We start from the raw sequence: 19,861 nt of genomic DNA, 5'->3' as shown, positions 1-19,861 counted from the left end.
CGCAGGTGGTGAAGTCGAGGATATAAGGCCATGTCTCTCTCTCCTTGGGTCCAGCTGGTCTTCTCCGGGCACTAACTCTTCTTCACACATCTCGCCGTCCTTAACACAGCCATTCATCCGGCCTCGGAGGAAGTCACTCTCCGCCATCCATCCATCCATCCTCTCAGCACGCCAGCACTCCTATCATCTCTCCCCTGGGCACCATCCATCCAGGCCCCGTCTTCACCACATCAGCACCACTCCATCCACGCAAGGAAGACTACCACCACATCGACTAGTCAACCACACCTCAACCACCTGCCGCCGCACCAATCCGGCTACACCTTGCTCTACCTCACTCCCCATCACTCTCACCACGCTCGCGAACCAACCACCCACCACCCCAAACAAGAATCTCAGCCGCTGCCAGACACCCACAGAGTCCACCACTCCCAAACCACCACCCACTCCGTCTCATCCGCCACCACCTGTGTGTGCTCACCGACCGGCCCGTCCGCTCCGCCCCCCGCAAACCCGGCAATGCCCCGATCAGGCTACGACGTCTCGGGGTTCGGGCACGAGCTGTTCACGGCCGCGGCACAGACTCGGCAGTTGTTTGGGCCGGCAACGAGCGGGGGGGAGAAGGAGGTGGGAGGGACCAGCGGCAACGACAAGGGGAAGGGCAACGGTGTTGCGAAGGATAGGGCGAAGGTCAAGGCTGAGGCTGAGGCTGAGGTTGAGGTTGAGCCTAAGGGGGGAGGGAAAAGGTGTAGCTGAGAGGGAGACGCCAGGAAAAGGGGGGTGGTGGCCGGGTGGGAAGGGGGAGTGGGAGTGGATGTGGGAGTACAAGGGTTCTGAGTGTTGCTGGAGAATGCTAGGTCATTTCAGGTTTGCTGGTTCGGTTATGTTGGTGTAGTGTCTTGAACCCAGTGTTTGCCCAAATGTGTGGAATCGTGGAAAGCGTTCTCGAGTCCCAATCGTACCTTGATGTTCAAGATGCTACCAGCTCGCCGCGCCTCGTTGAGATTGGTGCTCAGTTTGCCCGGTAACAACAGCACCTGATCGGATCTATTACCTGGTCAGGTTGGACCGCAATGTATCGGAGTCTATCACAGGTTATTGCGTAGCAAACTCCACCCCCCCCCCCCCCCCCCTTTACAGCTCTCAGCGCGGTGACCCGTCTCGCGGCAAGCAATCACCCCGAAGGCGTGTTTGTGCCACATCTGGATCTCTTCGACGAGGCATCTCATGCACGCGAGCTCTGCAATGTAATTGCTACTGCCGATTTCGACCCATCGCCGCGTTTTCTGTCGCCGTCATGACCACTGTGAGATCATTTTATACGTCGGGTCGACCACCGCGGCCAACGTGCTCGCAAGCAATACAGTATTCATGATGGAGCGTGCCGCCGCCATGAACATCATTCCCTCTGGGTTACCTGTCAACCATCGCTCCTTAGCGGACTACGTCAATAGTCTCGACCACATAGTATAGGGGGCTGCACAGTAGGCGGCCACGACGCTCGCATTTTCATCCGTGGTGGGACAGCTTCAACGGCATAAAGACCATAGGCGCTAACAGCCGCTCTAGTATCGACTCACCCATGGCGCTCCTGATGATAGGAGGGCGAAAAAAAAATGGGAAAATAGGAGCATGAAAACTAAGTTCTGGTATTAATTTACATCGCAAGGGCCAAAAAGGGGGCGACGTATTTTGGAGTCGTGCAAGAACCACAACAAGGCAACAACAATACCACTAAAAGAACCACAACAAGGCAACAACAATACCACTAAAAACAAAGCTACTATATCGAGTTCCGAACTACCCAGAGAGTCAATGGTAATATGAGAAATGTCACAAGTGGAGGAGGAATGGGTAGTTACGGTTCCAAGGCTTATACACTCAGAGGTGGTCAGATCAGAGTGGTGAGATTCGAGCGGATACGACGGAGCCAGCGACTTGATAGCGACACAGGAATGATGAGTAGGAAGGGGGAGTTTCCCTTCTTCAGGATCAGTTCCTGTGAGCTTCCCCTTCCTAAAAATCATTCCTATGTGGGAGCTCAGCTATAGCAGATGATGAGAGAATCAGGACGTCGTTGCCGCAGTTCCCTCTTGCTTGGTTGTGAAGTCAGCTGTAGCAGTCTATCCCGTTACAAGTCCTCCTGGAGACTTAGAGGCGATGCGAAGTCTTGGCAGTCGTCTGATGCGCGTGGCGTTTTGTACACGAGAAAGATTCCGCAGCGAGTTAATCGCGACGTTACCTGTAGTAAGAGAGCACTTACAGAGAGCGATACGAACTGGGTTGCCACAGCGTACGGTAACGCCCAGTGGTGCTGTGGGAAAAGGCGGCAGAAAGGGTTCATGGCCTGACAAGTCGGTTAGCTGAATACAGACGGTCCAGAACCCGCTGGCCAGATTGAGTCGGGCGCCCGTTGTGCAGACGGTATCAGGTGATTTCGAACTTCGATTCTGGCGTGCCACCTACACTCCTGCGCGTTCTCCTGTCCGCAGCAGGCCGATGCAGCCGGGCTTCAGCGGGGCCCGGGCGTTCCCGTCCGGCAGCATCGCGGGCTGAACCCCTGCCGAGCGTATAGAAATTCGCTGCGTCGGAGCGCTCGCCGTTCCCCTTGACGGCGCGGTGGTCTGGGTTAAAGGATAGAGACGGGACTCGAACGCCAGTTTTATGCTGCCCAATTAAAGATTCCATTCCTCTGCCGTGATTGGAAAGGGCTGGAATTCACACCGCGAACAGTAGGTGCTACCTTAGCTACCTACCCTACTATCTGGCATACAGTGTAAGGTACGCTACCGAGACTGCTGCTCACCTCACTTACACTACACAGTATAAGTAGGTACAGGGGCTTGAGGTTTGTGCATGCCCATGTCTCCATGAAACCATCCGAGCTCTGATTGGCGAACCGTGGCCGGCAGCGCCCCAGACCCTGGTTTCGTCCCGTCTAACATCAGGCCACCGGATTCAGTTGCTCCCCTCACCTGAATCCGAACGGCTGGACCAAGCACGTTGCCAAACGACGTCAAGTGCAGAATGTCGGACCACACACGCTGCTGTTTGGACCTAGCCTGCAATGCAGGTTGAGATGGAGCCTCGCTGGCACCCACCAGTTCTTCATGGCAACCGCCCAGTGGCGAGAGGGCGCTGCTTGGTGCCGCATTGCCGCGACGCCCGAGTGAGCCTCTCTGTTCCTACCTAGGCTCTGTCGCTGCAGCATCTCCCGCCTGCTTGCTTGCTGCCTCTGGGTCTGCCCGAATCAGCTGTCCGCTTCAATGATGTAGTGTAGATCGTGTATAAAGCCGGAACCGTTCCCGCTTCCCAGTTCTGCAGTTCCCATTTCCCACCAGTTTCCGGCCCCCGTCCAATCCTGCCTATATTGTTATTCGCAACACCCGTCTGCGGTGGGCAGCTCGAAGCTTTCGACTCCCCTTGAGCCAGGAACAATTGAACTCCTGAACTGAGACGAGCACGCACCGTGCTCAACGTACCGCATTCACAATGGGCGACTCGGCAGAGACCGAGAGTCTCCGGCCCTTCGGCCCCGCTCGCTCGACCATCAAGGGTGCGCCGCTCTCCGATGGCGAGATCAAGAAGTACAACGACTTCTTCAAGGCCAGTCTGTACCTCAGTCTCGGCATGATCTACCTCCGCCAAAATCCTTTGCTTAAGGAGCCGTTGAAGAAGGAACACCTCAAGGCCCGCCTTCTCGGTCACTTCGGCTCTGCCCCTGGCCAGATCTTCACTTACATGCATTTCAACCGCCTGATTGTCAAGTACGACCTGGATGCCATCTTCATCTCGGGCCCGGGCCACGGCGCTCCCGCCGTGCTCTCGCAGGCCTACCTCGAGGGCACCTACTCCGAGGTGTATCCCGAGACGTCCGAAGACGAGGAGGGCATGCAGAAGTTCTTCAAGCAGTTCTCCTTTCCCGGCGGCATCGGCTCGCATGCGACCCCAGAAACACCGGGCAGCATCCACGAGGGTGGCGAGCTCGGTTACTCGATATCCCACGCTTTCGGCGCCGTCTTCGACCACCCCGACCTGATCGCCGTCACCATGGTCGGCGACGGCGAGGCCGAGACGGGCCCGCTGGCCACGTCGTGGCACAGCACCAAGTTCCTCAACCCTATCACCGACGGCGCCGTGCTGCCGATCCTGCACCTCAACGGTTACAAGATCAACAACCCGACCATCCTCGCCCGCATCAGCCACGAGGAGCTTAAGAACCTCTTCGTCGGCTACGGCTACGAGCCCTACTTTGTCGAAGGCGACGATGTCGACTCGATGCACCAGGCCATGGCCGCGACTCTTGAGCACTGCGTGCTAGAGATCAGGAGATTCCAGAAGCAGGCCAGAGACTCGGGAAAGCCGTTCCGGCCTCGCTGGCCCGTCGTCATCCTCCGCACCCCCAAGGGCTGGACCGGCCCGCGCAAGGTCGACGACAAGTACCTGGAAGGCTACTGGCGCGCCCACCAGGTGCCCATCACGGATGTACACGAGAACTCGGACCACCTCAAGCTGCTGGAGCGTTGGATGCGCAGCTACGAGCCGGACCGCCTGTTTGCCGACGGCAAGATCAGCCCGGAGCTCAAGGCGCTCTGCCCGACGGGCAACCGGCGCATGAGCGCCAACCCAGTCGCCAACGGCGGCGTCCTAAGGAAGCCGCTGAGGATGCCCAACTTCCGCAACTTCGCCATCCCAGTGGAGAAGCCGGCTGCCGTGAAGAGCTCGGGCATGCAGAACATGGCCAAGTTCCTGCGCGACGTCATGGCCCTGAACCCGACCAACTTCCGCCTCTTCGGCCCGGACGAGACCGAGTCCAACAAGTTGTCCGCCGTGTACGATGCCGGCAAGAAAGTCTGGATGGGCGAGTACTTCGAGGAAGATGAGAACGGAGGGAACCTGGCCCCTGCCGGCCGCGTCATGGAGATGTTGTCCGAGCACACTTGCGAGGGCTGGCTCGAGGGCTACATCCTCAGCGGCCGCCACGGCCTGCTGAACAGCTACGAGCCGTTCATCCATATCGTAGACTCCATGGTTAACCAGGTACGTGATGCTTCCTCCGCCTCCCCCTTCGCCCCCGGGGCGAAGTGCCGCCGACAGCTCCCCCGTGCTGACGCTGCTTTCACAGCACTGCAAATGGCTCGAGAAGTGCCTCGAGGTGGAATGGAGGAACAAAATCGCGTCATTGAATATTTTGCTCACAGCCCTGGTCTGGCGCCAGGACCACAACGGCTTCACCCACCAGGACCCCGGATTCCTAGATGTCGTGGCCAACAAGAGCCCCGAGGTCGTCCGCATCTACCTCCCGCCCGACGGCAACTGCCTGCTCTCGTGCATGGACCATTGCCTGCGGTCGTCCAACTACGTCAACGTGGTCGTCGCCGACAAGCAGGAGCACCTGCAGTACCTGTCCATGGAGGACGCCATCGTGCACTGCACCAAGGGCATCGGCATCTGGCCGCAGTTCAGCACCGACAATGGAGAAGACCCAGACGTTGTGATGGCCTCCTGCGGCGACGTCGCGACGCAGGAGTCCCTGGCCGCCATCGACCTCCTCCTCCAGCACTTCCCGGACCTCAAGATCCGCTGCGTCAACGTCGTCGACCTCTTCAAGCTTATCTCGAAGTCCGTCAAACCCAAGCTCCTTTTTTGCAGGAAAAAGCTAACTCGTATTGCTATACAGCGTCGATCACCCCCACGGCTTAACTGACAGGGAGTGGACCGCCCTCTTCACCGCCGACCGCCCCATCATCTTCAACTTCCACAGCTACCCCTGGCTGGTCCACCGGCTGACGTACAAGCGGCCCGGCGCCGGCGAGAACCTGCACGTGCGCGGCTACAAGGAGAAGGGAAACATCGACACGCCGCTCGAGCTGGCCATCCGCAACCAGACGGACCGCTTCAGCCTCGCCATGGACGCCATCGACCGCATGGTGCCGCGCGGGCTCGGCAACCGCGGCGCCGCCGCCCGCGAGGCCCTGCGCAGCGCCCAGATCAAGGCCCGCAACCTGGCCTTTGAGGCCGGCATCGACCCGCCATCGTTGAGGGACTGGGTCTGGCCGCATAAGCGGTAGCGCGCTGGTGCGGGTCGCGATTGATGCTGAGGCTGATGGGCTAGGCTGGGTTTGGGAGTGTGTGCTTGGTAACTGGGTATATTGACAGACGCGACAGTGACGATCCTCAACAGGGCGAGGGCCCAAAGCGGGCCGTGGAAGTCAACGTTGTATTTACCTATCTTGAGCACTTTCTGTGCACTAATGACTTGCTATAATGTTAGACCGTGAGAAACCATACTTGGGTGAACCGCGACGGGTGAAAGTGAGGTAGTCTCTCTCTGCGCCCCACTCGGGAAAAGGAGCCAGCCTAGGAGGACACAACACCTGGAAGAGGAGTCTGAAAGCGGGGGCCTTGCTCTCCGTCCACCCTCCGGATTTGGAGTTCGGCCTCTATGCCGGGCTCAGTGCCCCGAAAACAATTCGCTTCATATCTGATGGTTGGTGCTACCAAGGGCCTACTGTACGTGTAAATGGGAACTCCGCAGCTGATGGCTTGGTGTACACTACCTAGTATACGCTAGCGTACGAGTGTACGGATCCGGACATGGGTGGACTCGGCGACAGCCATTGAGAATCACAAGTGACGTAATTTTGAGTCTGGACGCTTGCAACTGGATGTGGCGGGTAGGCGACAGGGCAGCTCCACAGTAAAATCACCCCTACCCCAGTAGAATCCGGAATTGACATACCTACCGACCTAGGCACGATCAATGCCATTGGTGTCTTCACCCCTCCCTCGGTGAAAATGCCAATGCCCAATGGGATTGCTTGGTTTATGTGTGCTGCACAACCCAGAACGGTGTAATTACTTCGTAAGAACGGGCTCGGCCGAGAATCCCAACTGCTTTCGCGCGCTTTGCATGGCAATGCTTCATGTCGCTGGATGCCAAGTCAGAATGACGAAATAGTGGAGTAAATGTTCCTTGGCAGTCGATCAGCCATCGCCCCTGACAGAAACTAAGGCTTGGCATCTGTGCAAAATGCCATGCGAGCGAGCGTCGTGAAGACGGGAATCTGAAGCTTTCGCTTCCCCGCTCTTGGCGCGTGTATCCGTACTGTGCGGACATGCGTAACATGCTGCATCGGAACGAGGGGCATTAGAGCCACATCCTGGGAGAGGGGCTGCCCAGGAAGTCCAATTATGTATGTACCGCAATAGGTAGATCCTGTGTAAGGTGCTAGCTACCTGTTATTGTGGTAGACTGCTGTCGCAGCCCATCCATCGACTGGATCCCAGAGTAGTTGTGCGTATTGGTGATATCTGTCGTTTCCGTTTCGCATGTGGGGCTCTGATCAAGCGAAAAGGTGGGTCTCAGTCCGCCTGGAATCAATTGGGAAATCTGATTGGGTCGTTACGAGTGGATACGACCGGACGGAAGGTCCGGGAACCAACGGCAGTTGAGAAGCTTCTCAAGTGTCCGGTACACAGTACGGAATACGTCCGTACTTCGAGCTGAACAAAGTATTGCCTGACGTCACCCAAATCCGATGATGGGAGCTTATTGTACATAACATGGAAAGGATCTCAGCAAGAGTGTCTACCTAGGAACCTACCTTCATACCGAAGATCGCTCCTCCCTACGTCCATACCTGACGCAGAAAGTCCGGCAAGTTGCTCGGTACGGACAACTTGCTCCCAGGGGCCCACTGTGCCCGGCCGCAAGCATCGGACGCAAGCAACCCCATCCCAGTAAGTACACTACTAGAAACATCCATTGGTGGGTTGGCTTATCAACTGCGGGCTGTTTGCAGCAGGCAAGGCCACAGTCTTGCCGGTTCTCTCATTGGAAACGCAGGCGGGGGAGAACAGAAGTGAGAAGGCGGGGCATAGTTCGCCAGCAAGTCACCGGAGGAAAGAAAACATCTTAACTAAGGTACCGTAGCTTCGTGCTAAATGACGGGGAGGATGCTCCGGTCCCTGTCGTCAAAATGGATGGCGGCGAGGGGAGGTATCTGGCACCGACTTTCTGGTTTCCAACGCGGACGAGTGATATCTGCCTGCCAGGTTCCGTGGACAGGCCCCGAAAGTCAAACAGAGCTCCCCCGGCCCCTCACGTTCTGGAGTGGGGTAGCGAGCGAAGTTAGGGGTCAGCGGGGGCGACTGACGACGGCAGACCTCCGCTGTGATCGCTCCGCTTTGATCGAGATCCAAGCGACTCATCGACTCGGATAGGTGGTGCATCGATGGATGCATTTGAGAAATAGCAAGCCGAATCGGCGCCTCCCACCCGGAAGAAATAGCCAGCTTTTTTGATTACACACTGTGCTAACCTGCAAGCTCCCGTTTGTGCCTTCCCCCCTGACGTACTGTACATCACTTGTATTTCCCAAGCACCTCGTTCTCCCGGGCAGCTGTGGCCGTTGTCTCCTCCCACTTACACAGCCGCTCCTTCCCTGGGTTTCCCAAGCAAAGCTCTAGAAGAGTTGTTTCTCTGGACCTCGCGTCTTCATCCCGGTTTCAAGCCGTAACCTCTTCCAACAAGTCGAACCCCATCTCTGCTCCTTATAGCATTCTTGCCATCGAACTGCGCGGGTACTGCCTGGTATCACCATCACCCTGTGCCAGTCTGTGGCTATCCGGGTCGCAAACAGAACGCTCGAGGAACAAAACAAACGGGAAATTGCCCTGTTAATTGCCTGTCAGGCCTGCACGATCAGAACCCAAGCTGCTTTTGCCATCAATTCCCGAGCTTGTCCGCGCCAACCAAATCTGGACTCACGAAGAGGAGACGTCAGCAATCATCATGCCTACGAAGCGCCCGTCGCTGTCTTCGGACTCGAGCAGCGATCTGGCAGAGGCGCCCCCGAAAAGGGTAAGTGAGCACATCCAAGAGCCCAACTGGATCTCCCAGCCCACTAACGTGCCGGTAGACGCAGCGAACCCATGAAGAGAACCAGGAGAGAGCATACATCGCAGCCTCGCGCCGGGCCGACCGCGACATTGAGCACCGGATCAGGTCAGCACTGAAGGCGTCCGAGTGCCGCAAGAAGCGCACAGGGAGAGGCCTCAAGATCACGCGCGAAGCCGTGCTGGGGGACGAGCAGTACGAAAGCGATGACGACGATAGCACGGCCTGCCGCTTCCCCATCCCTGCCGCCAGCAACCCTTCGCAAGCCGCCACGGCGAACCGGGCCGACCGATACGCCGAGGTAGATGCCCTCTTCGCGCAGCACTTTCCTCACGTGCAACTCTCCTCCAGGTGGGCGACACACCGGCCACAGCACCAGCAACCGCTGTCACACAGCTATCCGGCGCCCTCCCTCAACATCCACATGGCATTCATGCGCCAGTACCAGGCGCCTGAAGCGGCGCCTGCTTCGGCAAGCCAAGCGTCCCCTCTCCCCACCCCGCCCACCTCCTACCCATTGCCGCCGGCCTGCGAGGGCAAGTCCCGGTCCATGTCGCCGCTTGCCCTGGAAGGCTCGCCGACTCGGCCCTCGAGTTCCGTATCGAAAGCGCTACCAGAGACAGCATCGGCTTCCACCACGGGACTCGGCATCAGCATGCTCGACCACAGCGCGGCCACCAACTATTTCTTGGATAGCAGCAGCGTCGACGCACAGCCGCTGCCCGAGACGGCACAACCGGGTTATCCCTACGACACCACCACCACAACCAGCCAGACGACTTCCAGACCACTGGTGCAGGCTGTCTTCCCAGAAGCTGGCGGGCTTGGGGACAGTCGCTGGTATCGCGGCGAACCTGGAGCGGCACCAGTCGGTGGTGGTGGGTGGCATATGCGCAGCCTTTCGCTGCCGTCAACGCTGAAGGCGTACCAATTTCCGTTTGACATGGCGGCTACGACGACGGCGGGGGACGAGACAATGGCCGACAGTATCCCGGCGCCGGCACCGGCACCGGTGGATCCTGCTGTCGTGCTGGCTACTGTCGCTGCCGCCGCGCAGGTGCCTGAGGCGTCGCAGGATGCGCTGGGAGAAACCGGAAACGCAATATCGCCGTTGCCGACGCAGCTGAATGAGCCCTGGGCGGAGTGGGTTGATCTGGACGGTGATGTGCCGCCGCCTGTGGGGGTTAAGGTATGATGAGACAGGAGGGCGGGCCGGAAGATGGAAGGTTAAAACGTTGCGTTCAATTTGCGTTATGCATAGTACGAAAGTGCGGTGGCTTTGGCCATTTGACGACGCCAAATGAATGAGCGGCTGTGTAAAGATAGAAGGAGACCAGCAGAAGCGCACAATGGTTGTTTTCGTTCGGAACTGGCAAGCGAGTCTCACGGGTACTTAGCTGGGACCTGTATGTCGCGGAGATGGCGACTCACCACCACAAGTCATGATATCACCACATCCCCCGGGTCTTCATGAATCATTGTAGTCCGAGAAGACGTCACGATATCACAGGGCATTACTGCCATAGCAAGTCCCAATCTCAACGCCGCTGGAAGCATCTTCGTAGCGATTTAGAACTAACCTGGAACTGCATGCTGTTATAGTCTGTCGTTTCTATTGTCTCACATGCTTCTTGTCGGCATGCACACATATGTTGGTAGACCATTGTCATAGGCTCCAGTTCTATGCGACCTCAACTTCTAAACGAGCGCTCTGTCCGCTGTGACAAGACCATGTGTCCACATTCTCACTGCTAAGCTTACAGTGTCCCCCAAGCTGCTTAGCCCTCCTTTCCCGTCGAGTCTTTTCCCAACTCTAATGGCAAGTAAGAACAACAATAGCAACTCCACTAACTGTTGTACACTTCTGGCTAGCAGACAGACAGACAGCCAGACTGACAGACAGACAGACAGACAGACAGACAGACAGACAGAAAGAAAGAAAGAAAGAGGATACTGCAATAAGAGGATCCAACGTCTTGAGAATGAGAACTTACACCTGCTCACCTACCCTGCCTTTCTCTGACTGCTCTTCCCCTCTCCCCCCCTCTCCCCCTGATCTATCCCCTCCCACCTATTCCTATTCCCGTTCCCTTTCTAAGTCCCTCTCCCATTCCCATTAACCAACTCTTGCCACAACTCCGATCATCAGCATCGCTATCGCCCTGGCCGCTTTCAGGGGCTTGATAGGCCTGAGCTAGATAGACAGGGGGGAACGGCAGCCTGGTGGCCCTGACGGGTGGTTTAAGGAGACTCGTTCCCCAGGCTTCCCAGCTGAGCACAGCGGTCTATCAGGTCTTCATTCTGTGTTCCCCGCTCGGGGTATACAACGGTATCTACTTCTCGCAGCTAAGCCAACATACCACCGACCCCATTTAGCCGGGGCATATCCCAGGACATCAAGAAGAAAAGAGGAAGAAGAAGAAAAAATGCCGGACAAAAACTCAACAATCATGAGTGTAAGAAGTGAAGACAAGTAGCATAACTCATTACAGCCACCCCGAACTCCACCAGCGAAGAACAAGCGAATATGTACCTCCCCGGAGACATACAAAGCGAAAGAGAAAACCAACAAACAGTAAACCCCCTCCCCGGAGACCTCGGAGGGCCGGACCGAACCCGACCAGCCGGCGCCGCCATCTCCCCTATCCTACAATTACACATTCCACCCCCTTCCCCAACGATCGAAACGGCACAAACGGCATCCTCCTCCTATCCTCACTCCTCGACACCCCAAACGACCCAATCGTATTCGCAGGCCCAACCTTTTCGGTCCAACCTGAGCCTGCCATATCATATCCTCCATCCCACATGTGAGCCGCCTCCAGTCATTCCATCACCAACCAGCAGGCACACCCCTCCAGCCCCCGCGCCAGGTAGCCCACCCGCCCTTTCGCCCGATCAGGCTCACAAGAGTCAGATACTCCGACTTGAATGAGCCAGCCGGGCGGGCGGGCGGGCGGACCGCGATAGGCTCCCCGACCCCATCCCCCTCACCACCACACGTCTCACCACAGTCGGGGTCGCCCAACCCCGTTCCCATAGAACCCTCCCCCAGTCCATGAATTAGTATGCCCATATACTGTTGATATTCGCCCTCCCAACCAAACCAAAATGAGAAAAAAGGCAAGCAAGCGAGCCAACCCCCACCGCGGCGACAGCCTCAACCAAGCAAGCCAAGCCCAGGCCCGCCGAAACAGCAAGTCGAGCTGATGAAAAGGAGGGGAAAAAAGAGACCCCAGAGAAGGCATGGCGTGGCTGTGTGTCGAACCGAGCCTATCGTGAAGCAGACCTGGTTTTCGAGTCAGGACGGAAAGGTGGCTTTTTGTTGATCGCGACTTATCCCGCGCATTTTACTCGTTGCTGTCTCAGGTCTCCCGCAGCACAGAGAAGGGCAACCTGGGAGCAACGCCGCGAGGCCGCAACGATTCGAGTCCGAGTCCGCCAAAGAGATTAACCGACGTCCCATATGTGTGCGCATGTGTGGGTGTGTGTGTGTGTGTGTGTATCCGCCGTTAACCACAAGCACCGGAATCAAGGAGTAAAGTGGAAACACGGAGGAAAGACACACGAGGAGCGGGAACTGCAGCTGTGACTAGAACAGCGGTTGTCGCAACAGTAGAGAAAAACACAAGAGCAACAGTGGTATCAAGGGGTGGCCATCCCGGCCGTACATCGGGGCAACAGAACCGGACATGATAGCAACAGCACCAGACGACATCAGCAACAGACGAAAAACAGCCCCAGGAAGGGAAGGAAGGAGATCAACCCATCCTCCGCCCCTGCCCAGCCGGCCCCAGAACCCAATATCACATGAATAACTCAACTTGAACCCTTACAGTCGTAAACATCAAACGCCGATTAGAACCTCCCTTGCGCAGAATCCGCGCCGCAGATAGAAGAGGAGAGGAAATGATGGAAAAAACAGGCACATGGCGCATAAACCACAAGGCAGTGATACAAGCAGCCGCCGCGTTGGCCGCGGCGCCGTTGGCCTTGGTGCTGCCGCCGCCGTGGTCGAGACCGCACCCGCCCCAGCCAGGCAGGCAGGAAAGGACGACGAGAACGGGCGCCCTACCACCCTTTCTTCCTGGCGAACCGCTTGTTGAGCAGCGCGAGGACCTTGGGCACGTTGAACTGGACGTATTCCAGGTCGAGGTCGTCCTGGTTGTCCTTTTGCATCTCGAGCAGGTCGTCGAGCTTGAGGTCCAGCTCGAGCAGGCCGCGGTTGCGTCCTGGCGTCGTATATCGGTTAGCCAACAACTGGGACGCCAGACTAGGTCATATCAACGTCAATAGCCCAGGAAGAATGAAGACTTACCCTTGTAGTGCAGGGAGATGACAAAGGTGCCAGGGAGCGGGCTGGTGAAGTTGAAGTAGATGTTGGCCCTTCTGTTGTCCGGCACGTTGCTCTTCTGGATGACGCCCTCCTTCTCGAGCTGCTGGTGCGTGAACTTGTACGGGCCCAAGACCTGCTGCTTCTGCTGCTTCCGGCGCGTGCCCTCGCTCTGGCTGCGGACGTTGTGCAGGTAGTTCTTGTACGTCTCGAGCTGGCCGACCAGGTATGTGTTGTGGTCGCGGATCGTCTTATACACCTCCTCGAGCTTCTGCGTCTCGGCGAGGACGCCCTCCTTGAGCGAGCCGAGGTGCTGAAGCTCCTGCTCGACCTCGTCGCGGAGCAGGCCAAAGCCATCGCTCTTGTCGACGACCCGGAGCTCCTGCAGCTGGCTCAGCAGCTCCATAGCCCGGATGCCCTTGCGCACCATGACCGCATCGTTCTTGGACGTGGCGGCTGCGTCGGCGATGCGCTCGAGACGCAAAGGCCGCTTCGCCACCGACGAGTTCTGAGGGATGGTCCGCAGGATCTGCACGAAGATCGACTTGGCCTCCATGAAATATACCTCCTCCTGGGTGATATCGAGCGCGGCGGTCAGGTCGTCGATGGCGGTCTCCCACTTGCTGTACAGCGGTAGGTTCAGCACTCTGTTCTCCTTCCTCGGAACCTGGGGTGGTGCGGGGCCGAGCTCGGCCATGATGATGGAAAGGTGCGAGTTCTCGTCCTTGCAGAGCTCGGCCGAGTGCTTCTCGATCAGGGCGTGCATGGCGTAGATTTCGTTCAGCGTGATGGACAGCTCCAGGTCCTTCTTGGAAAGCGCTACGTAGTTGTCCATTTCGAGGCTCTCGTAGAAGTCCTGGACCTCGCACAGGTCCAGCATGAACTTGTTGACCCGGTCTTTGTTCTGATGGATGAAGGGCTGCAACTTGGCCATGTACGGCTCCTTCGAGTACGACGGTTTGTTCGCCAGGTTTTGCAGCATCTTGGCAATCAGCGTGAGTGTCCTCCTCGGGCGCTCCGCCGGCGTCCCATCGATGAGCATGTAGGACTTGGGCGTGACGATGGCAGGGTTGATGAAGCGCAGGAAGAAGAAGCCGCCGATGAGAGTGCAGATAACCTGGTCGTTAGCATCCGGATATTTCCTCTTCGCCAGGCTGCGGATCTGCTTGCATATCCACCGGATACCGTACGGCGTTTCCTCCAATCCTTCGATGATGGTGGTCAGAAATCCGTTGGCGATCTCGGTCAACATGGTCAGCCGTGGCTCGATAATCGCCTGGACCTGGGGGTTTTCGGCAGCCTGCTCCTGGGTGATGCCCTTGGGCAGCGACGCCGGCAGACTTCCGGTGTCCTGCTCGATCTGTTCGATCATGCGCTCGTAGACCTTGAGCGGGTTGATCTCCAAATCCAGGTCCTTCAGTTCGATCAGACTGTTGATCCTGTCGGCCAGAACCGACTTCAAAAAGCTCTGACCCGGCCCTCTTCTTGTGTACGTCGTCATCATCCGCGAAACTGGGGTGTTGGCGCGCAAGAGCGAGGAATATTCAGGCGTGTTGTCGAACTGGTACGTGAGAACAGACTGAAGAGAGCATGTCAGCTGAAAGCCGTAGCGGCCGGGGGGAGCGAGGGCCTGCTTACCTGAAACATGGTCAGCAGCAGATGCTCTTCCCGACTTTCGTACTGGTTCCCGTAGATGGTGAACATGACGGTCTGCAACAACGAGTCGATCTCGGACATGGAGACCAGCCGGCAAAGATGGGCAATATGCCTGGGTTCCGACTGCAGCAGGAACATGAGATTCCCATATCTTTGAGTTTTCTCGTCGTTGGGAAAGGTGCCCTCCTGCATCTCGGCAGCGTCCTCAAGGTGGCTTGCGACTTCGTTTTGCTGGCAACGCCGTTAGCAGTGCTCATGAAGTGCGCTTGTGCGCTCGATACACAGTGGTGAAACGCACCTCCTCCAGGGCCATACGGTTCTGAATCAACAGGGCGATGCGCGAGTCCAGATAGCGAACATCCTTCTCGAGGACAAAGTTCTTTTTTGACTGCGATGAAATTTTGGACTTGAGGTCCCGCAATACCTTTTGCGCTGTAGCCACAGTCAATATCCAGCCGAGCACGGGCAGAGAGAGACCATCATCCAGGCGCACCTTTGGCGAGATCGTCTTCGATGACCAGGTCGGACTCATTGGCGGACATGGACATGTACAAAGCCGACATGGAATATCGCTTTGACTGGCGGGCGGACCGCGAGCCATCGTAGGAGGACATTGTGTTCTGGCGGGATATGGGCTGAAACGAGGAGGAGGACGCGGTCGAGGCTCGGGAAGGTGTCTGTAACATGACAGACATGGCGGCGGGTGACAGGAGCGGCTACGGAGATGGTCAGGCTGCCAGGCCCGAAGCCTCTCAAGAAACAGCGACGAAGCGTCGGCGCCGGCGTCGGAAGCGCGATTGAGTCCTTTAACCAGTGCTGTTTATTTTTTTTCCCCCCCTCTCTCTTCTGAAGTGCGGCGCACAGGGAGCTGGGCGGGCGAGGGTTGCGCTGTCGCTAGCCAGCAATTCTTTGTGTGAGGCAGCGATCGAGGGCTGGCTGGTTTCTCTGGATAAATCAGAGAAAGCAGGTACGGAGTAATGAGTTCGGTGCGTATGGAGATCGATCGAATTGGATTGCTCGGGACCAGCCGGATGACGGCGAGGCTTCGTTCGTTCGTGCGCTGGTTCGTGCTCCGTCCCTGGCTGGCGCGAACGAGAAGGGGGGCCGATGCACTGCCTTCAGTGGGGCAAGGGAGCGAGCGCCACAAAGGGGGAGCGTGCGCGGGGAGAGGGGAAGAGGGAAGGAAAAGAACCAATCCCAAGGATAAATGTGTAGCCTAACGTTAACGAGGTGCAATGCGTCTTCAGATGAAAGGGGCAGGCTGGGTTCCTGATTTAGCGCGGCCGTGAGTGTGTGTGTGTGTGTATGCGTGTGTGTGTGTGTGTGCCTGCGTGTTGTTAGGAAACGGAAGTGGTGGGTTGAGGATGGCTGAATGAATGCGAAGTCTGCGTGTCTTGGGTGTCTTGGGTGTCTTGGGACGCTTGGGCGGATGATGTTGGAAGGGGAGCGCGGGTCAGCGGCGCAAGGTGGGCCCTCCACAAAACTTCCGGTTGGGGGGTGTCGCATTGGGGGGAGCGCACCGCACGCAACCATCTGACGGCTGTTCCTGGGGCTTGGTTACCGAGTGTAACTGCCCATCCGTACCTGGTGCAGTGAGGAGGCACGTTGTAGGGATGCCACAGCGTTGCTTCTCACGAGTTGTATGTACTATTCACAAGGGTTCCAATAATGGCTGACGGGAGAGGAAATTATCAGTCACGTCTGCTGATTAACAATAACAATGGAACATGAGAAGCTCCAAAGGTGTGGGGCAGCTTGCAAGTCTCACACTTTGCAGTTGTCTCCCATGGCGGTTGGCCTGGGACCAGCATGCAAGGAAACGGAGAAAGGGAGCCAAGACAGCCGGTCCTGCGCTAGCGCAGTCCCTGGCCAGGTCCGTCTGCGCTGCAGGTGGGGCACTCGACAAAAGCAGAACCTTAAGAGAACATACCACAGAACGCTACTGCTTGGACAAAATACTACTAGTAAGTACCTGAAATATAATGAATGCATGACTAAATGAAGAGCCACGCCGGGCTCAAATCTAAATTATGAAAACCTGGACTGACTCTTGTTCTCTTTCGACCGCGCGGGCATGAAGCCGATTCTTTCCTTTTTCTGAGACAGGAGGGTAAGTAGATTCATGTGGAGTGATAAGTGTCTGATGGATGGACCCTTCCATCCTGGTAATTAATCCGGTGTATGTGAAGTTACATAGCAATTGCTGTGTATTGCATCGCTTACTTTGATCACCGTCTCGTCTCATTCTTCGTGTACATCAAGACAAAGGCAAACGAACGGTGTGTACCGATTACCGACTTGCAGACACCCCGCCACCTCCATAATACCAGCGAGATTATCGTGTACTTGTGTGCGTGGTGCGCATCTTGGGTTGTCTTCCGGGACGAATCGAGTTCGTGTTTCGTGGCTGCCGAGTGGAGACAGCTGGATGGGGAAGCCCACTCCCATGTGACAGGGGGAAAGGCCCCATGATTGGATGATTTGTCCATGCCATCCCTTCCTCAGCGAAGCTTGTTCAGGGGCAGCCCCAGCTCGCTGCCCCTCCATCAGGGGCCATTCCAGGGCCCTCAAGAAATGCAGACCCGGCTGCAACGATCTGCGCGGCAATGTGAGAGTCAAGTCAAGGCGTTCTGTTTAGTAAGCGACTCGAGACCAAAACGGAGCAGCAGAAAACGAAAAAAGACAAAGAAAATCACAGTGTCGGACTCGCTGAACCTGGCTGCAGCCGCGTGTCGCGGAAGCGCCAAGCCGGCCCCTGCCATTTCGGCTTGAAGTGAGAACTGCAAGACATTCTAACGCCCCGCAGCAGGTGGTGGGGCGTGAGAGCAGTACCTGAATCCGTACACTACACTGAATAGCGGGGTAACTAACGCACCAGACCAGATATCTGCATGGAATACTCGTGTGGATCAACCTGCCGACATACCTTACATAGTGTAGTGTACACTACACTACTACACTACCTAGTGTGTAGGGTATCTGTGAAAAGACCGGGAGCGAAAGGTTGAAGGACCATTTTCGGCTGGCTGCCTTTCCGCTACACTATCACGGTACGGAATATTTCCGTGCAGTGATCTCGGAGACACGGCTTCATCCGAACAAGGAGCGGCAGGGCAGCAAGGAGCCAAGAAGATGGCGCGCTCTCTCCTGCAGGTTCCTGCAGATGCCCGCCAAAGTGAGATTGTTGTCTCGCCCGGGCCGCTCAGGGCTCCCCAATGTGCTGGGTCGGTACATAGTGTACTTACATACATCGGACACTACCTAGTATACGTGAAGGACCCCCGGCAGGAAACTCGGGTGCTGGAGTTGAATGCTGGCAAGGGCAGCACCAGGCGGTGAGTTGTGTCGTTTGTCAAGTCGGTTGTGGATCGACGGCTTCTATCTATAGGAGGGGGCGTATTGTTTCATCCATGTCCGACACCAGGCACGATGATGCGCGTTTTGAGCCCAGAACGGATACACCTCCGTATATAATAGACAGTCATGCGAACGCTTGCTTTCGGGTCGGGAGAGCAAGGAAGCACATACTAGACGCAATCCCAGACGAACCCGAAAGCCACAGCACGGCGATGACGCCGCACGAAGCATTGACTGCAACCACCTGAAGATAAATTACCTGGAATCTTGGGGGCTGACGCCAGTTCCCGTTGAACGGCACTCCGTCAGTCGGAAAGATCCAGGACCCAGCCCAGTCGTTCGAGACCCAAACATGGGTAAGCTGGCGGTGTGGCTCAGCCGTGCGACGGTGTGAATCAAGCAAGGCATTATCACGGTCATGCAAGCTGCAGGTCGACGCTGTTGATCACGCCCTCTCGACCCAGCATGAGCCAACCAGCCTTCTCCAACCGTCCTTCCTTCTCCACAACACTGTGGACAGTGCAGAAAACACCGCACACCCACAGCAACCTACCCGATGTCCTTCCCAGCACGCCGGAACGCACAACCCAGACCGCAGCTTACCCCGGTTGCCGTCGTGTCAGCCCGCCCTGTCCCTCCACTAGTGTACTACCGCTCCGTAAACGGCATCCGATGACTCGTTATCCGATCTACTGACGCTGCATACTGCTGGATTCGGATTTGGTCTATATTCCGTTTTCATCTCCGGGTCCGCGCACAATGAAAGACAGGGCCACATTAGACTCTCCTGTCTGGATAAGGTTGTGTTGGTTCGTGAACATCTCGGTGCATCAGGGATGCACGTAACTACTCCACAGTCCGCTTGTCTTGATGCACCGCAGCTGTCAAGAGGCCTCTCGGTCGCACCAACCGCAGTGTTGGTCGTTCGGAGCACTGCGATTCTGCAATGCGCTGCGCAGCTGGGGCTACACACAACTTCGGACCCGGCAGCTGCGGTCGCACCAACTGTGCCCTCGCGTGTCTCTACGGAATACTTGTCTTAGTTTCGTGCCCGCTCAGCGGAGATTGTCCGTCCCAAGTTGTAGCTCCTGCAGCCCTGCCAAGCATGTAAACTAACGCTAGCGTGGTGTGGGGGAACTTGATCCAGCAGGCGGACAGGGGCTGGACGGCCCGCTTGGGTCTGCAAGCACAAAACAAGACGCCTGATGAAGCCAGCACCAACTACACGATTCATCTCACCTTCCCCCTCCATCTCTTCTTTTGCCTACATATTACAGTAGTAACCTTGTAGTTAACGGCCGCAACCCCGACCAGAAACGGGCGAAAGGAACCTGGAAACCAAGCGGAGCCGGTGGGCGGCCTAAACCTGTTGCGCGTCTCGAGAAATCAGAAACAGCAATTCCGTTTCAGCGCCCTCTCTCAAAGCGGCGGTACAGTACAAGTTGCGTCCCCTTCAGCTTTGTTCAGGCAACGGCCGCAGTCCGACGCCACTGCTGAGACATGCGGCTGGGCTCCATGACTCGGCCAGGTCCGAAGAAAGCTGGAGGACGGGCAAGGGGGTACATTGTCCCGCCGTGTCTCGGGAATGCCGTCTTGCATCCAATCTTTCCCGC

The 19,861-nt window shown here is 57.1% G+C and overlaps 4 protein-coding genes across 4 annotated transcripts; 3 read left to right on the top strand and 1 right to left on the bottom strand.

Moving 5' to 3' along the window:
- The first annotated feature begins 3,333 nt into the window (after window positions 1-3,333).
- On the top strand, window positions 3,334-6,630 carry THITE_2117377 (uncharacterized protein). The gene is made up of 3 exons (XM_003654343.1): window positions 3,334-5,040; window positions 5,126-5,622; window positions 5,681-6,630. The coding sequence occupies exons 1-3, from the start codon at window positions 3,493-3,495 to the stop codon at window positions 6,069-6,071; spliced, it is 2,436 nt and encodes an 811-aa protein (XP_003654391.1). The 5' UTR covers window positions 3,334-3,492; the 3' UTR covers window positions 6,072-6,630.
- A 1,684-nt stretch (window positions 6,631-8,314) lies between these two features.
- On the top strand, window positions 8,315-10,403 carry THITE_2117375 (uncharacterized protein). The gene is made up of 2 exons (XM_003654342.1): window positions 8,315-8,866; window positions 8,925-10,403. The coding sequence occupies exons 1-2, from the start codon at window positions 8,798-8,800 to the stop codon at window positions 10,095-10,097; spliced, it is 1,242 nt and encodes a 413-aa protein (XP_003654390.1). The 5' UTR covers window positions 8,315-8,797; the 3' UTR covers window positions 10,098-10,403.
- Window positions 10,404-12,561: 2,158 nt separating this feature from the next.
- Window positions 12,562-15,715, bottom strand: THITE_2117374 (uncharacterized protein). Its single transcript, XM_003654341.1, has 5 exons — window positions 15,385-15,715; window positions 15,190-15,323; window positions 14,874-15,122; window positions 13,221-14,814; window positions 12,562-13,134 (listed from the first exon to the last, which is right to left on the bottom strand). The coding sequence occupies exons 1-5, from the start codon at window positions 15,584-15,586 to the stop codon at window positions 12,974-12,976; spliced, it is 2,340 nt and encodes a 779-aa protein (XP_003654389.1). The 5' UTR covers window positions 15,587-15,715; the 3' UTR covers window positions 12,562-12,973.
- An 896-nt stretch (window positions 15,716-16,611) lies between these two features.
- THITE_2129847 (uncharacterized protein) lies at window positions 16,612-18,230 on the top strand (the record flags this gene model as incomplete). Its single annotated transcript, XM_003654340.1, has 9 exons — window positions 16,612-16,634; window positions 16,669-16,764; window positions 16,827-16,855; window positions 17,089-17,170; window positions 17,442-17,528; window positions 17,617-17,664; window positions 17,859-17,861; window positions 17,963-18,066; window positions 18,157-18,230. The coding sequence occupies 9 exons, from the start codon at window positions 16,612-16,614 to the stop codon at window positions 18,228-18,230; spliced, it is 546 nt and encodes a 181-aa protein (XP_003654388.1).
- Between the last annotated feature and the right edge of the window lie 1,631 nt (window positions 18,231-19,861).

This window comes from Thermothielavioides terrestris, chromosome 3 (assembly GCF_000226115.1).
Source record: "Thermothielavioides terrestris NRRL 8126 chromosome 3, complete sequence".
Classification (NCBI taxonomy): domain Eukaryota; kingdom Fungi; phylum Ascomycota; class Sordariomycetes; order Sordariales; family Chaetomiaceae; genus Thermothielavioides; species Thermothielavioides terrestris.
This window is presented reverse-complemented; position numbering and strand designations above follow the sequence as displayed.

Bases quoted from the DNA above. Each gene is read 5' to 3' on its own strand.
- THITE_2117377 (XM_003654343.1), top strand. From the start codon at position 3,493: ATGGGCGACTCGGCAGAGACCGAGAGTCTCCGGCCCTTCGGCCCCGCT. The intron at 5,041-5,125 runs GTACGTGATGCT...CTGCTTTCACAG, and splicing joins TAGACTCCATGGTTAACCAG to CACTGCAAATGGCTCGAGAA. The intron at 5,623-5,680 runs GTCCGTCAAACC...ATTGCTATACAG, and splicing joins CTCTTCAAGCTTATCTCGAA to CGTCGATCACCCCCACGGCT.
- THITE_2117375 (XM_003654342.1), top strand. From the start codon at position 8,798: ATGCCTACGAAGCGCCCGTCGCTGTCTTCGGACTCGAGCAGCGATCTG. The intron at 8,867-8,924 runs GTAAGTGAGCAC...ACGTGCCGGTAG, and splicing joins CAGAGGCGCCCCCGAAAAGG to ACGCAGCGAACCCATGAAGA.
- THITE_2117374 (XM_003654341.1), bottom strand. From the start codon at position 15,586: ATGTCTGTCATGTTACAGACACCTTCCCGAGCCTCGACCGCGTCCTCC. The intron at 15,123-15,189 runs GTGCGTTTCACC...CGGCGTTGCCAG, and splicing joins ACCGTATGGCCCTGGAGGAG to CAAAACGAAGTCGCAAGCCA. The intron at 14,815-14,873 runs GTAAGCAGGCCC...TGCTCTCTTCAG, and splicing joins TGCTGCTGACCATGTTTCAG to TCTGTTCTCACGTACCAGTT.